At 35.0% G+C, this 17,354-nt stretch overlaps 1 protein-coding gene and 1 long non-coding RNA gene across 5 annotated transcripts; both read right to left on the reverse strand.

Moving 5' to 3' along the window:
- Window positions 1–6,088: 6,088 nt before the first annotated feature.
- On the reverse strand, window positions 6,089–16,229 carry LOC149476110 (uncharacterized). Of its 4 annotated transcripts, none has more exons than XR_016317916.1 (5): window positions 15,859–16,229; window positions 15,540–15,623; window positions 15,392–15,463; window positions 6,671–6,778; window positions 6,089–6,323 (listed from the first exon to the last, which is right to left on the reverse strand). It is a non-coding gene; the product is annotated as an uncharacterized LOC149476110 (long non-coding RNA). The 4 variants fall into 4 exon arrangements; XR_016317919.1 differs by having other exon boundaries at window positions 6,671–7,400; XR_016317917.1 differs by having other exon boundaries at window positions 15,392–15,623.
- Window positions 7,986–11,380, reverse strand: LOC149476111 (uncharacterized). Its single transcript, XM_089712675.1, has 3 exons — window positions 10,662–11,380; window positions 10,109–10,211; window positions 7,986–10,002 (listed from the first exon to the last, which is right to left on the reverse strand). Exons 1-3 carry the CDS (start codon window positions 10,791–10,793, stop codon window positions 9,071–9,073), a joined length of 1,167 nt encoding a protein of 388 aa, XP_089568801.1. The 5' UTR covers window positions 10,794–11,380; the 3' UTR covers window positions 7,986–9,070.
- Window positions 16,230–17,354: the final 1,125 nt, after the last annotated feature.

Consider the following 17,354-nt stretch of genomic DNA (forward strand, 5'->3'; position numbering starts at 1 on the left):
TCTATCTGACAATACACGCACTTGTTCCAGTCTGTTTGATCCCCCGGACTTGCCATTGTGGTTTGTCATGGAGCTTAACTGTAAAAAGATTAAAAATAATTGTATTTTTTATTAAAACTGTATAATAATTGTATTAAAACAGTCATTGCTGAATCCCATACAAATCGTGTTACGCGTCATGCTGTATCTTAAGTTGCCAGAGTTTGCCGTAGTATCGATAATATTTTTTTGAAATAAATCACACTCGATTAAGCTTTGTTATTCATAACTCATGTATCTCAAGATACATGAGTTCCGCGTAACACGGCAGTTACTGTACATTAATAGAAAAGGTCGAAAAGCAGATTAGACGGCCAATATTTCACAGAGTTTACAGGTAGTCGGTACCGACAAGTTCCAACATGTTTCTTATATTAATAAGATAACATTAGAATTCTCTAACTGATGGACTGACGATGCATTTTTGTGCTCATCACAGAAGTGCGTCGCCATAATCCAATATTTGATGAAGATGAAAAAAAAAACGTTGAAAACGTTGTATTTCTAAAAATTTATTTAAATATTGTGCCTGTTGAATAACGTTGACCTTATAATGTTCAATTACTCTATTTCATATATGTATACGGAATTCAATAAAGAAAGAATGCACTTACCTATTAAGTAAGCTCTATAACAGTGTGCCACACTTGGTTAAAGTTCCACCGGTGTTGCCGCCATACCGCCCGCCTTGGAAGAACTCAGGAAATGCTTCCAACATGAAGCACTCGTCAGTGAAGCTGGATCATGAGGGGTATAACTGACACATTTTTGCAAAAGATCGACGTATGATTCCGTGCGCTGTCCGTATTTCAGCCACTCGGGAAATCCCATCAGCCCCCGGGAAGACGTGCGTTATTCGACCCAGTTTCCATGTTAAAGGTGGAACATTATCCTCCTTGATCAGAACTAAGCTATCTTGTTTTAGGTCCTCATTGTACACTTACACTTCAAGGATCGACGATTTGAACTTTGTTTAAGATTGACTGAAGTCTAAGTCTTGAGTTTATTGTATTCGTGGGTGAGCCTAAGTATGGGTGATTGTGTGAATTCTTACCCAGGTTTAAATAAATAAATAAATAAAAATCATTTATTGAGTACCAATACAGTGACATAAAATAATACAAACTCGACGATCGCCTCAACTAGGTATAAACCTGTGCTAGAGACGACCGACGCCTTCCACATTAGACTTATACCCTTATTACACTACCCGATATCAAGGGCCCTGCATCTAGGGTGGGCGTGTACCCTAGTTAGTGCGGCGCTTATTACACTTCTCTGCGAATTGGGCCCTAACTCAGTTTATACGCGAATGTCTAGAGAGATAAACGTATTGTTGCATTATACATTATGCCGCCGTCAGTATCGAAACTTCAAAAAGTTGCTGTAGCAGTGGCAACCGTTGACGCAATAACAAATATTAAAAAAAGAAGAGAAAGATCTGGGTGAAAGAGTATTTGCGGTTACGTGAAAAGCTTTCAAATATGCAATTATACTAAGCGTGCTTGAACTGGGAGTTTTAATGAATTAATTAGAGTAGGTGCAGAACAATTTGAACACTTGTTGAGTTTTAAAACAATGAAATAAACAATTGATTTAAACAATTTATTTATTTGTTAACATGGCGGTGTGATCACAAACATTTGGAACTTCCCTTTTAAGTTATATAAACCTGTAGTAGGGAAGTTTGGTGACACCTTACATACAAAAGCAGCCACTCCACGCAACAGTCGCGCGGCAACTGAGCTCCCTAACCGCCCTAAACGTTATTACATCACCCAATCTGCAGGGCGCTTAGGGAGCTAGGCAGATCGGGCAGACCCGATCGCCCTAAATCGGGACACTAACTCCCTAAGTCTTATTACACCACTCTTAGTTAGGGTTAGGGTCCCTAAAAATTGGGTGGTCTAATAAGCCTTTTAGCCATAGCCAGTATTGTACTATAGTCTATACAAATTTAAATTTCACTACACTATAAATATATAAAAATTGTACAAAAACAAAAAAATAAAAAAGTACAAAGACCGGAATTAAAAACATTCAAATTTCAGGCATGCAATGTGTGTGTATGAGTATTTGAGTGTGAGTGCGAGTGCGAGTGTGTGCGTGTGTGTGTTTGTGTGTGTGTGTGTGTGTCTGTGTATGTGTGATTAATAAAATTATGATATGCGGTTCTTTTAAAGTGTTATACTAGTACGTGTTGCTTGGTTTGACGATTTACTGTATTTCTTGCCATGAACTGTTGAATCTCTGTTGAAACTCAAACATTTATTTACCCAATTACTTGTTCTATTTCTGTATTAGATGGCCTGTGAAACACTTCATCGGCCGATACTTTACGATACAAACTCATCAGGATTGTGAACATATAAAAAGGCCCACATTGCGCAATGGAGTCGTCGTTCTTTTATTCTCTTTTTTAAGGCATCAGTAATACTTTTTGTTGTCATTCCTTCCTTTTCGTCCAAGCTTTATGATCATAAGATTCAATGCAGTATCAGCAGTGATCAGTGTAGCGTCCCCTCTGCATAGAGCTTCCACGTCCCTTCTGCATAGAGCTTCCACGTCCCTTCTGCATACAGCTTTTACTATATTCAAGGCATAGGCAGGTCTTGAATTAACCTATAAGTACGTCATGTGGAATTTTATTTTGAGGTCTACCTGCTGGAGTTGCTGAATTTCTTGGTAGTGTAGATAATCACGATAACAGTGTTTTTGATACTTTACTTCCATTGCAACTAAATCGGCTGGATGTTCGCAAGTGTCAATTTTTTTAAAAACGTGATCTAGTTTTTTTCAGGCAGTATAAAAGATTTGTCCCGCCGCCGACATTTCAGAGCACAAATAAAGAGTTTTGTTTTTATTTCGTGTTTGTTTACCACATATTAAACAATCCACATTTTTATTAAATTTTAAATTTGTTTTTAATGACCGAGGGCCTTGCGAACCTGAACACTAGCTTCTCAATCACCATATTAAAACATAAACAAAACAAAGAATCGAAAACTAAATGTATTATTTCTTAATTAAAGTAATCAGCCTTATCATCACCTAAAATAGACTTATTTTTCAACTAAGTAAGTGAAAAAATTATTTCTTCTTTGAATTAAGTATTACAATCAACGGTTATTTCAACTAAACAATGTAATATTATAATATTTGAATATTAAGTAGTAATCTAATCATTATTCCCATACAAAATCATTATGCCAATCTTCGAAACATTCTGGACACAAAGGTGTTCTTTTCACGCATCCTTTGCACATATATTTAGTTTCGCAAGCGCAGGAGAGTTATAAAAGTTATCCATCCAAACCGTGTGGCTCTTGTGCTCAAGACCATTGAGAAGTTTAAGCACATGTGCCGGCACAACCCCAGTCAAAGGACTATCTCGTGGAGATTCGTCATGCCCTACGTGCACTTCAAACCGCCACAAGTAGCCAGTCTGGGACTCACAAACCTCGTAGGTTTTGATTCCGACTGTGGCTGCTTTATTTCGGATGAATTGATTAATATCTAACAACGTACAACGTAGGTACGCAATGGTAAATCCTCCGAATGGTCCTGTAAAGTAGTCATTATTAAAAAGTCGAGATAGTTGTCGGCTGAGAGCCTTTCGGCAGGAACAGGGGGCCGATTAATTTATCTCCAACAATATCATCCCACACGTTAATAGTCCATCAATGTTGAAATTTATCCTGTCTCATCGCATGCGGATTCGTTTGTGCCCGTATGGGCACAAACGAATCCAAATAATGCTCATTGTGAATGATTGACAGCCCGCATCGCGTAAATGTAGCCTCATCAGTCCATAAAATTTGTGATGGTAAATCTGGATTGATCATTATTTGGCTGCCTTACCACTCACAGAATGTAAGTCTAGGAAGACAATCAACTGCTATTAGTTCTTGCGTCCTTTGATAATAATATGGATGCTGGTTATCTTTCCTTAATGTACTCCACACTTTCATTCTTGAAACCCCAAACACGGCAGATGCAATCCAAGTACTTGTGGATAGATTTTCTAGATGGATTTCCATTGAAGAGTACAAATTCAGTTCCCATGTGTACTTGTAGCATTACACTGTAATATGTACACTGTAGCTGTCGATTTCAAGATAGTTGATGTTGCCGATTTCCAATCACTAACAGTGATGTCTTTAAGATTTGTGACTGTGCTAAACTGGCGGAAAATGTCTTCACTAGGATTCACAATAGTTGAATTTTACTATACTTTGGTATTATTAACCTGGTCGGGTCTCTCTGGCCAAGTTGACAGCAGTTCCCTACACTATTGAACATATTGGAATGCTTTTTTACGAAAAAATACTTTTGTGGCGTCTGTTGAGTTACCCCAGAATATATATATCTATCTATATATCTTAATACAGAAGCGATATAAGCAGGGAAGCTTTAAAGGGTTTTGATTATTTAGTTGGCCTACTTTGCGACTTCTTCTACACCGATTGCGTTTCTAAAAATCCAAAATCCGGGTTCGAACATGAAATGTTGCAAATTGCTCGGATTTATCAATCGCGCAGATGATTGTTGAATACGTATTTTGTTACCGTCTTTTTTCTTAACTAAATATTTAACATTTTTTTTATGTATAGCTGTCTTGCCATAACTTATGGTGGGGTGAATTTTTTTTTCACTCCACCTCTATAAATTTTTCCATTCATTATATGAAAGTTTCCCGCGTTTAAACTATCAAATAGTTTATCTAGTAGAAGCACTACTGTCAAGTGTTCTGTAGCAACCGCCACAGGCTGAATATTAGGGTAGCATTTTCACTATCATTTTTTTTCTGGGTGTATATGCTCTTCTGTGATTTTGTGAACATACCTGAAAAGTAAAAAAAGCTAATTAAAACGTACAATCCCAGTCTCTATGATAAACGGAGAATCTAGTTCCTTTACATAACAAAAAGAGTTTAAATTAGACTGCAAAACCCTGAACGACTGTACCAAGTATGAGCTCGAGAACCTGCAAGACACATAAAGGCATGAGCCGAAAAAGTCATAATATATTATTACATATTAAGCTCTCCATAACTTTTGTTTGTTTCAAATAACATCTGAAAGTATTCCCATTTTATAATTTTATCTTAGTCTCATCCTCAAAATCGATAATCTGCATGTCTTTTGTTAAAAGGTTATTTCTTAAGCCTTTTATTAGATGTGGCACGTCAAATAAAGGAATTGTTAGCTTTGAATCCACTTCATACATTTCATAACGCTATTCTTTTCCATTTCTTAAATATTTCTCCTTTTGTCCTGTACTAAGCTACTTAGTGCATTGACATTAGTTTCAAGGTCACAGACGGAACACAATATTTAAATTTATTTTTAAGCCAGTCAAGTGAACATGCCTGATCACATCTTTGATTATATTTTTTAACTCTAACGTTGCAGACGGCTTTGGGTAAAAAAGTTAGCTACTGGTTGCTTAAAGTTCTTTTTGATGCCTTTGATCATGAACACTAGAACACGATTAGCAATTTTCATTTCGATATTATGACTTATGAAGTCTTGCAATTAATCATTTGCTGCATCATATTGGATGCTCAGTGTGAGAGACATTTCATCAAAGATGAGTGTGCATAGGCGGTCATCCTCATTCGTTTATTCCTCTGACAGAGTCTTTTAAAAAAATTATATATATATATATATATATATATATATATATATATATATATATATATATATATATATATATATATAATATTTATTTATTTTTATTTATTTATTTTAATTTGCCTGAATTAGGCCCACGTGCACTAATAACAAATCAACAAATCTCACATTAAAACAAGAAACACTGTTGAAAGAACTAAAGGAGTTTGGAAAAGAATGTTTCCTTGCTTATCAAAAACAATGGCAACCAAGTTAACAACCACATGTCACGTAGCTCCTGCTATATTTTATAATATTTGTAGACACCATGGCATTCCTGATTCTACTGATGCAGAAAAAAGCTACGGGCAGTTCCATCACTTGAAATGTAACTGAAAATGAAACTGGAAATGAGAAATGAAACAAAACATAATTATGTACATAAACATTTTATTGCTTTTATTTAAAATTACTAATTTCTAACTCTAATTTCTCTATTTGCAACGTATGCATAATATTTTCAAATTCAAGTGTGTTCTTTGCCCGTTGAATCAAAATTCTTTCTCTCTCGAAGCGCAGCTCAAATAATGCCTGGTCAATGGTCATGTTGGATGTTGATTTCCGTTCTTGTTATCCGAGCCTGTGTTTCAGACATTATTTTTTTACTACCTGAAATATAAATAAAAAATAGGTAAGTACTTACCTATAAGATAATACCATAGTATATATATATATATATATATTTAAAATAAAATATTGTAGGACATCTGATCCTAAACTAAGCTTTCATTTGTGCTATGGTAACCAGACAGCCAAAAAACATAAGTACATAAATATTCTTCAAAACATACTTATATAAGTGACAGGACCCAGACACAGAACAAACATCCAAATTCATCACACAAATGCTCAAACATTCAATCAGGTCAACCTGGGTGGGAAATCAAACTCTGGCTTGGCAGTCAAGTTCACTGACCACTACTTCACCAAGCCAGTATAAATTACATAGTACTTACTTGTTGGTGTGAAGTGCTTAATATTTCTTCTTTGTAGAGAACGGAGATAATTTTCCTCTTCATTACTTGTACTTTCTTCCACCATACTATCTTGGCAATTCTTTTTACCTAGAACATACATATATAGTACATGAATATCAATCAAATCATAACACATAAACATAATAAGACCTCCAGACTCACGCGAGAAGTCTCGCCAAGACTTTTCGCCGAGAACAAGCAAGTATTCACATTCTCAAATGTTCTCATTAGTCATCTCGCTCCCAACCGATATGGACGACGCTACGGAGACGGCAGCAGGATTGACTTTATGTGCCATTGCATACTGTCATATTTTAGCCAAAAATAAAACAAAAAAAAGGATGCCTAGGCGATGGTGGACAACATAAATTAAGAAAGTGATATAAATTATAATATTGACTGTTTAATTAATTGGCTGACCTTGAACCTTAGCAGCGACCTTCTTCAATGCAAACGATTAAGTTATGTATTAAAATTGCACAAAACATTGAAAGTAAGTAAATAAATTAATAAAAACCCTTACTCTTGTCGAATTCTTGCTTTTTCTTGGCGTTTTTGAGGGAAAACTATCCATTTTTTCACTAACAGAGGACTGTTGAGTGCCTCAACAACTTGCCTAATGCATCTACTTGTAGTGCGTTGTGGCAAATGTGTGACAACCACAATTCTCTGATAGGATCCCGTTGCGAAGAAACTCAGCGCAAATAACCTACGATAATAAGTAGAATTAGGATACGTAATATATTAGATATGCACAACACATGCCTTTTATTGGGCATTTCAAATATCGGACATCACTTATAAACAATCGCAGTGAAGCAACTGTGGATTACCTTTACTTCCAAAGGAATTTCTTTAGTCCCCCGTATTTTTGTTTCATTACGTAGGCTGCAGCAAAGCTCGCTAAAAGTTTTTTTGTTTAACCTAAAACGCTCATGAAATAATTGTTCCGGCATTTCATCAATTGTCTCCAAACTCCGTCTGGACGCATTTCTTTTTTGGCGCCTGAGCCAAACTTCTTCACTGTGGGCAGCTTTTAAAAGTTTTAAAATTTTATGAAAACTTTTTAATATTTTTAAATCAATAAATTAAAGGACCATGCAAAAAAATGTATGGGCAGTGTCCCATCCCATCAACAGACATGGGACAAGTTTCAATATCATTATGTATTACGTCCCATGAAAAGTCAGTACCAATTTTTAGTTCGGAATTCGACGGAGTTTTTTTTTTAAAAATACTTTTGACAAAAATAAAGTATTTTTATTTTAAAATAAAAAATTACATTTTAGACGATAATTACAAAAAGCAATTGTTCAACTAGACATTTTAAGTATTAATAACACAAAAACAATTGTGCAAGTAGACACTTAATAACAACAGAACTATTATCCAGACAAAAATAACGTTATATTATTCATCTATTATAATAGTCGATAACATTGCCGCTGGTAGATTAAAGTTGATATGTCGACCTTTGCCCATATACCATATAATTGATATTATATGGGCACAACTTCCAACCGTACGCGCCCCTGTTAGGCATGTGCAATACCACTGTTCAATAGCACGTCTGCCAGTTTCACTTCGGTTTATTAATATGTAACAATAATAAACGCGCGATCTAACGTGTCGAGATTGTATTCGTCCTCTAATTAACCAGACATTATCTTCTCGAATATTATACCTTGGCAAATCAGTTAGCTGGTTTTCTCGAAATAATTCAATATAATAAATTCCATTCCGAATATGTTCCGCACAGTAGGATTTTGCAAGTTTTATATGGTAGGTCCCCAAGGCGAATAAAATGATATCATCATCAGTCAGTTCTGGAAAGTCCTCAAGATGTGGCATGGTGGCCTCCATCGTCACAAAGTTAACTCTTTGTCTGTTCAGATTTTTGCCTTCGACATAATTTTTCAAAAGGTTAGGTTGATGAACCTTAGTTTGAATTATTTCAAAGAATTCCGGCGCAAGCCTGTGGTCTGTAGCAACACGGTAATTAGCATTTATTAATGATGCTGCTATGCGGAAATCGACAAACATGTTTGGCAAAGCTCGGTTAAAATAAGTTTGTTTTAATAACTTAAAACGGTTTTTGAATTTGCCGTTAACCGCCTCCACAATCCATCTACACACAGTCACCAACCGAGAATCATTTGCCTTTTCTGTTGATAGCTGGGTCGCGTTCCTGTCCTTGGTAGGTGGCATGTGAGGTTCATAGCCAAGGGACTCAATATCATTAATACTGTCCCTGAAGCCCCTGTCCAAAATAAAGACGTCCTCTCTGTGTAGTAACCAATGTAGTAAGTGCTCATCGTCATTCATTATGTTCTGCATAATAGTTGCATCTGATGTTGTTGCAGGAAAAGGGCCTAGATGTCATACATCTATGATATATCCATCGCTGCTTACTAAAATAAATGGTTTCAATAAATTGCGAAACTTGTGGAGGCTATAAGTTTTTCTTTGAAATAAATAATTAGTGCTTTTTTCAATATATACATATGTGCCATCTGCGATAATAATTAACTTGGTGTTGTTTTCATTTCCAAAAATATGTTTGGGCAAAAATAGATTTCTCTCTAGAAGCTCATCTCTAGAAATATGACCTATACCAAGATGTCTTGGTACATATTGACTTGTCAAGCATTGTCGCGCTATTTTTAGGCGATATTCAAACACTTGACGTGTTACGCCGAAAAGCGTAGCTAGTCGCTCGTTAGGTTCTCCAGTTCGTATTTTCGTTAAATAAGCTCCGAGAACTGATCGGGGATGTCTGCATTTTTCTACGAGCGATGGCGTTTCTTCCAAAATGACGTTGAACTGCTCTAAAGTGAATCCAGTCCAAAACATAAGTTCACTATTATTCAGTGAAGATAATGTTTCAAAATCGAATCTTGTCCTATTGTTGATTGCTTCAATTAACATGTTTGTCATGTTACTAAAAAATGAAGCATTAAAATAATGTGTAACATTTACATTATCCAGTAACTCTTCAAAATCATAGTTATTTAAATGTTCTTCACATATTCGCGAACTCGGTGGAATATATAATCGATAATGACATACCAAATGTAGCTTGATAGACACAGGAACTCGTCGTAGATTTTCATGTCTACATTGCCTATACATACAGAGCCGTGAAGTGTTCGGTGCACGTACGTAATCGCGAACATAGAAACGAGCATCATCCTCTGGATTGTCCTGAGGATCATTGGGGGCTTCAGCAACATTGGGGGCTTCAGCAACATTGGGAGCTTCAGCAACATTGCGGGCTTCAGCAACATTGGGGGGTTCTTGATTGTCAGCATCTAAAATTATTTATTTATTTATTACTAGCTGTCCCGGCGAAGCTAGACTGTACTTAGTGATGAAATAATTTATTTTGATAAGGATTAATAGCACAGATGTAATTACCTTCTACAATGGGAGCGTTCTCAAGACGTAGTTGTCCACCGTCATTATTATTGGCTCTCTGCCAGCATCTATGGCATACTGCCATTACGTTATTGAATACTACCTGAAAAGGGAAAAAATGAAGATATCAGCATATGTGTGTTTTTGTAATAAGCAGAAGTATTTTTTCTGTGTTATATTGATTATATCGGTGTTATATGTGTGCTTGTCAGTTGTCTAGAACTCGGAACACAATCTACACTCACTTTTGGACTAGACTATAAAAATATTAAGGTGAGATTAAATAACTATGCAGGTAAAAATATCTCATTCCTCATAGGAATTATGGCCGGACGATTGAGTCGTTCCTAACGTAAGCTATACTTTAAGTGCTATATTTCTATTCAAGCAATTCTAAAATGTATCATATAGTATCGTAGCAATGTTCTATCTGCTTATATATTCTAACTACATGACACTTATTCTTATTCATTATACGTATTCTACATAATATCTAAAAGTTATCGATATATGTATAATAAATCAGTAAATAAATACAATGACTGTGACTTACTTGTGTCAATCCATTTTGCAAAATGTAGGCCGCTAACTCAGGACTACTATGAAGCAATGTTTCTTGTAATATATGTCGTCTCTGTCTTAAAACAGATCTAGGACACATTACACATTGGCGTCCAGTCTCCATATTTATAAATCACAGTCCATTAAACGTGCCGGGGTCATCGAGTAGCAATCAAAAGGTCCAATAAACAAGCAGAGGTTAGTAATAGTCGCAAACAAGCCGATAACGCACAAATAAACAACGCGAACACAGCAGAACGTACTAGCCACGACTGAGGGAGGTGCGCGGGCGCAGGCGTCGAAAGGGTGCGGTCGGGGTAACGGAGCAAGGAGGGAGGGTAAAGTACGTCTTACGGCTGTTCTCTCTCGAGTTTTTTTTAGTTAAATAGTACATTTTTAATTCAGTTCTTAATACTTAATAAAACTGTATAAGTATAACATATTTTTTTTATTGCACGATAACCCCATATCCTACAGTGATGTCGCCATAGTAAAAAATAATCATAATGTCGAGATGTATTTAATGAGATATGTTTGGCATCTGTTGATGATATGGGACGATTTTTTTAAAACTGTATAAGTATAACATATTTTTTTTTATTGCTCGATAACCCCATATCCTACAGTGATGTCGCCATAGTAAAAAATAATCATAATGTCGAGATGTATTTAATGAGATATGTTTGGCATCTGTTGATGATATGGGACGATTTTTTGCATAGTCCTTTAGTGGTTGGTTATATCTCTTAATATTTATAATAAAGATTCTTCGTAACTTATCTTCTTTTGTTGGTCGTGTTAATGCTGGTGTAGAAGAATCGTTGTCACAAATTGCTTCTTCGTCCAGCGATGTCACGTTACTTGAGGTTTCTCTCCCTGGCTCAATAGAAGGTACCAAAAACAGTAACAAAGTACACGTATCTTTTTCGTTTATCCTCGTAACGCCCAAGTTTTAAAAGCAAAGATCAGATAAACGCCCAATGTTAAATGTAATATATACAATATATTTTCACATAGTATCCGCCCACGGAGGAAACAGGTTAATTATTTTTTGTCTAAAATAGTTCTAGGATTTTTAAACTATTTTTTGCGTTATTAGTAGGTAAAAAGGAATAGGATGCATCTTATGTTATGTTGAATACATGATGTCAATTTTATCATACATTGGGCGTTTACATGATCATAAATATGAAACAAATTATTTCTTGAAAAATTATTCTTATTGAAATATAAATTATCAAATTACAAACTTCTTACACTAAGTGAGATCAGTTGTTAAGCAATAGAAATCGATTTCTTGACATATTATTGGCAATCATTGCGACTCTCCATTTTTTTTCCCAATACATTCTTATCATGGGGAAATTTATTGCACCCATTATTGATTTAAGTTAAGTTTAAGCTACGTCCCGTTTTTTGAATTGCTGTCTGATTTGTTTTCGTTACTATAAGATCAATAAGTAAGTACGATAAGATCAATTATAATAAATTAAACATTGTTAATTGAATTTATCGAATTTTTATAAAGAAATACATAAGGATGTAATGAATTATTTAAGATTTAAACTCGCGTGTACGCTCTCTTGATAACATGGTTGACAAAATGGCGGAGTTTGACTGATTTCCTAAATATGTCGGCCACATGTCACCTGTCAAAATCCCTTCATAGAGTTCACCAATCACAACACTCGAAAGAAAAGACAACTAAACTTCAAGATTATATTTATACCCGGCGCGGCCTAAGATGATCCCTATGACACTGACAGTTATTCTCAAGAGACAAACTTGTAATGGCGTCACCATTAAATTAGAAACGTATTGGAGGCGTCTAAAAATGGCATTTATTAATTTTTACGTAGCTTTATGCCATTACAATGATATTCCGTTGGAATTATAACAATTCTTAACATTTACGAGAAATTATATCAATCTGACTTTACGTTTACGTCCTTCATAACTTACATCGTTGGCATTTATCGACTAGTGCGGAAAGTATCGATAAACAAATTTCGATAATGGAAACGAGTTCACGTTTTTTCCATGCTTAAGCTATAGTTCATTCTCTATTGAATGGAACAGAAGATCGCAGCATAATTAATTAATTAATTACCGTTCGCGTTAATTTACTTACCTATGATAATATAAGTTTTTTAGAAAAATTAAATGGGGGATTCCATTTTCATGATAAAATAATATACACTGTGTTAAACGGGTTAAAGATTACGAGAAAATGATAAGGTGCATTTTTATGTTTTGGAAAACTTTCGTTTTACTTACCGCTTCGTTTACATAATAGACGTTAAAAATTCATTTTATAATATTTGTAAAAACATGTTTACCGACGTGGCTGAATGCAAACCACGCCTTAGCCTATAAAATAGTAAAGTATCGACACGATCCATCATACGAGCAATCACTAAGACGAACTGTCATAGGGATCATCTTAGGCCGCGCCGGGTATAAAACCCGCGCTTTTCAAAAATGTATATTGAAATATACAATGGGCGTTTATGAGATGATTTGATTTTTATGTCCGGGCTGGAATGCTAAATGTTACTTTGTTAATTTTAATATACATTAGGCCTTACGAGGCCAATGTATATTATTATATCGAGTTTTTTAGGTAATTGATTCGTAACAACCGAATGGCTGATGCGTCTACTAAAATATTTCGGTTATTTTCTGTTTTTCTTCAATTCTTTTTATTAATCGACCCAAATTTTTTTTGGATCCTATAAAGTTAATATCTTGATGTAATTTTGCTCGAAACTTCTGTAAAGTTGGCAATTCTTTTTTTTAATTTATTTATTTATTTTATTTTCTATTCTTGCTCAAGGTGCCAGTGCAGTAGGTATTGCGATCCAATAATTTCACCGCCAAATCATATGAATTATAATAATTATCAATATAAACGCTATGGCCAACGTCCAACTTCTCTTCCAGTAACTTTAAAACAATTTTCTATGTCCTAATCCTGAGTTCTCATCACCTGTACCGGCATATAACTGGAATTTTAGCACAATATCCTCGGGCTCCGCAAGGACGTATAATTTCACGCCATACTTGTACCGCTTATTTTTGATGTATTGGCGGAATAGTAGACGACCACGCCAGAGCACCATTGATTCATCTAGAGAAACTTATTTCCCTGGATAATAGATATTTTTCATTGTTTCATTTAAATGATTCATAATTGGACGAATTTTAGCCAAACGATCTTCATCGCTTGGTTCTGAACTGAAGTGAAGGCATCTTAATATTAACAGAAACCTATTACGTGACATATATTGGCGAAAACAAGGTATGTTAAAAAGCCGTTTCCAGTAGTCATTGAGTCTATTTAGGCGAATCGTTCGTATGGATTAGTAAACCAAGAAATGTCAAAATTTCATCACGTGTCAACTCCTTCCATTGTTTAATTCTTGACTGATTAGTTCCCAGGTTGTGGGGTCGCCACCCTTGTCCCACGGCCGCCTTCTTGAAAATAGCGGTTGAAATGGTTTTTACGATATATCTCTTAAACTATTTATCTGATAAAAAAAAATGTTAACATTATTCATTGCAAATTAAATTCTCTACAACTTTGGTCCAGCAACTTTTTGTCGTAGAACTACAAATAAAAAAGTTATAAGCGAAAATGTTCAGAAATAAGAGCTAGTTATATTTTTCAATAAAACTTTTTTTTTATCATTTTACGAATAAATGATATCAGACCATTTTTGTAGATTGTTTTTCGAGAAACAACTTTTACCTACAACATTTTTTCATTACGTTAATAGCTAAGGTTTTACCGCGCTCTGAAGTGAGTACTATTTTTAAGTACTCTCAACTATACGTATATTGGCTATTGGCTCTTTTCCCAGACTCTAGAACAATGGAAACACACTGCATAACATTTCAGACCTGCTTTTCGACTTAAAAAAACGCGCTTCCAGACTCTACCTCCTGGGTGGTGGGGAAAAGATTCAATAATTAATAATATTGCAAAATTAATTATTAAAAATATTCTAGCCAGGTAATACAATCTCTGTGTTTTGTAGGTAAGTCTTTCAGAGACATATACTGGTTGTTTATTTTTTACAAGATGGAAGTGTGTTGTGTTGAGCTTTTCAGACTTGTCTTTGCCTTTGTTAAAGGACTTAACCCCCTTGATAACCTTATCCTTCATCACGGCAGACTGAAAGTTTACAACTACTGTACTAGACTTATCTTTAGTCCTAACTCTATGTATATCTTTCAAATTAGTTTGGTTAATATCCACATTTATCGCTTTCCCCAAGTAAGTAAATGCCTGAGAAATGCCCGGAAAATGTCTGGGAAATGCGTGGAAAATCCCCGGAAAATGCCAGGGAAATGCTCGGAAAATCCCCGGAAAATATCCGGAAAATGCGTGAAAATGTCCGAAAAAAGCGTGGAAAATGCCACTTCAAATTCGCGAAGTAATTAAAGCAGAAAACCAAAAAAGAAAAAGAAAGCTAAAATCTTCCATATTAAATGTATATGGGATATTCATATTTCATACTTAATGTATGGGAGGGTTTAAAGATAATTTTTTTGATATTTCTCGATTTATTTTTAAAAATTTATTACGGCCATTTGACTCATTAGGTTAAGTACTTTCGATATCGGTTTAAAGTTTTTTGTTGTCTGTAATACTTACGGAAAAATCGCCTGTGCACACTTAACGATTACACCCTGTATATTATTAAATAAGATATTTACCATATTGACACCAATAGCTAGCTAGCACCAGAAGTAGCGGGGGCATGGGCTGCCGTGAAGTTGACGGCATAGCTGTAAAACAAAAGTTTTATGTTACAATCACACACACACACATTATTTATATAATAATAATTAGTAAGATATTTACCATACTCAGCCGGCGGCGTGGGCTGGCTCGCCGCCGCTGATGCCACCAGCCATCAGTGGCGGCTCCCGTTCAGGAGAAGGATTTCTATAAAGCAAAATTCAGATTTTACATGTTGTAACACATTCAAATAAAGGTAAAATACAAAATAAAGGTAAAATACAAAAAAAATACAAACAAAGTGCGGCGCTTGCGAAAAATCTTATTACAAACTTTTCAGCTATTGTTTTCAAATTAAACTGTTTAGATTCTTTCTTCAATTCCGAGAAATTTTCCAAGATTCTTGTAAGAACTTTTGTTGAAGTTTCATTCATGACCATACTTGCTGTTGTGTTTTTTCCTCCAGAAAATAACCTTTAAATGTTTCCATCTTCGTCCACATTAGCATCATGTCACTCGGGTGTTAGTGCAAACCATACGTTTTCTTTTTTCATGTCTTCTTTGAAGTGTAGCTTTTACTTTTTGGTAATGTTGGGTTTTTATTACCACGTCGTGTAGTCGTACCGGTTGAATTGTGAATGAGGAAAGTGTGGTTATCGGCGTCCATAATTGAGGTTATGCATATTGCATTTGTTTTTGGATCTTCACTGTGTTTTACAGTAAATTCAAACTTTAATTTCTCCATTGTTGTAATAGCTATGATAATGTTGTTTTGTAATAGGTGGTTTATTGAAACAAAAAAAAAACCAAAGTTGTTGGTCTGTAACAAGAGATTTATTTTTATTTTCAGAAAACAATTATTTTACAATTAATTACTAAATACAAGTTATACTTAATAACTAACCTGTTACAAGAGAAACAACATTAAAAGCTATTCTTTCAAATGATGTTTCCTTAATCAGAAATATCTCCCTATAAAATAAAACCACGTTGCTTTTTCATTGTACAAAACCAGAGTCTAAGGAATGAACCATAACGAAGTGCTGTCACCACAGATTGAATACACTAAAGTTAAACGTCTAAGACAATGCGCGGGTTATTTAAAATGCTATGAAGTAGGAAAAAGTTTATTTCATTTTATATTAATTACAGATTAAATTCTTAATCTGACTCACAGTTGGGACACATACATAATATCATCAGTTTCATTTATACATTGTATATGTGTCCAATTTTACACATTTTCTCTTGGAAGTGAATTTGAATATGAATCACAACAAATGATGCAGTACCATTCCAAATCCTCATCATCACTATCACTCTCGCTTTCTTGTAAAACTTTTGAAAGCAGGCGTATCTGGTTCTGGAGTATGCGTCTGTTGGTTTATGGTTGTCGAAAAAAGTTGCTGGAATGTTTTGATGATCTGGAGTCTTCAGAGAAATTCCGAAGAATAAATGCGTGTGGAACTCTTCAACAGGGGAGTATCAATAATTTGAATTTCAAGACGTTGTGATTCGTGTAATATGGAAGGTGACACTACACTGGTGACAGTGTGCGTAGATAAATTACCACAATCTTCAGTCGGTGGCTCATCTATAGAAGGTTTTAACATACATCGCCGCTGAAGCTTTCTCCAAACGTAAAATAACTATTTGACAGATTCATCTCCATTCCATTGTTTATCACCCGTTCGTCTGAACTGTTCAACTCGACCACTTCGCATGAAAGATTCTATCAATAAAAGCATCTCTACTAGGGAATGCAATCCCGACTCGAGATTGCAAATTCGGGATCCCGCGGGATTAGAAATATCAAAATGTTAAATCAAAGCCCCTATCACATGGCTATAAAAATATATAACAAACTTCCTGACCAAATTAAAAACCAAAAAACTATTTATTCTTTTAACAAACAACTGAAGCTCGTTTAAGGCAATT

The sequence above is a fragment of the Colias philodice genome, chromosome 29, assembly GCF_061535455.1.
Source record: "Colias philodice isolate Cphi_HAF_F1 chromosome 29, ilColPhil1 Martin Lab GWU primary, whole genome shotgun sequence".
NCBI lineage: Eukaryota > Metazoa > Arthropoda > Insecta > Lepidoptera > Pieridae > Colias > Colias philodice.

Excerpts from the sequence above, each read along its gene's own strand:
- LOC149476111 (XM_089712675.1), bottom strand. The coding sequence starts at position 10,793 with ATGGAGACTGGACGCCAATGTGTAATGTGTCCTAGATCTGTTTTAAGA. Across the intron at positions 10,212-10,661 it reads TGCAAAATGGATTGACACAA|GTAGTATTCAATAACGTAAT; the intron begins GTAAGTCACAGT and ends TTCCCTTTTCAG. Across the intron at positions 10,003-10,108 it reads GAACGCTCCCATTGTAGAAG|ATGCTGACAATCAAGAACCC; the intron begins GTAATTACATCT and ends AAATAATTTTAG.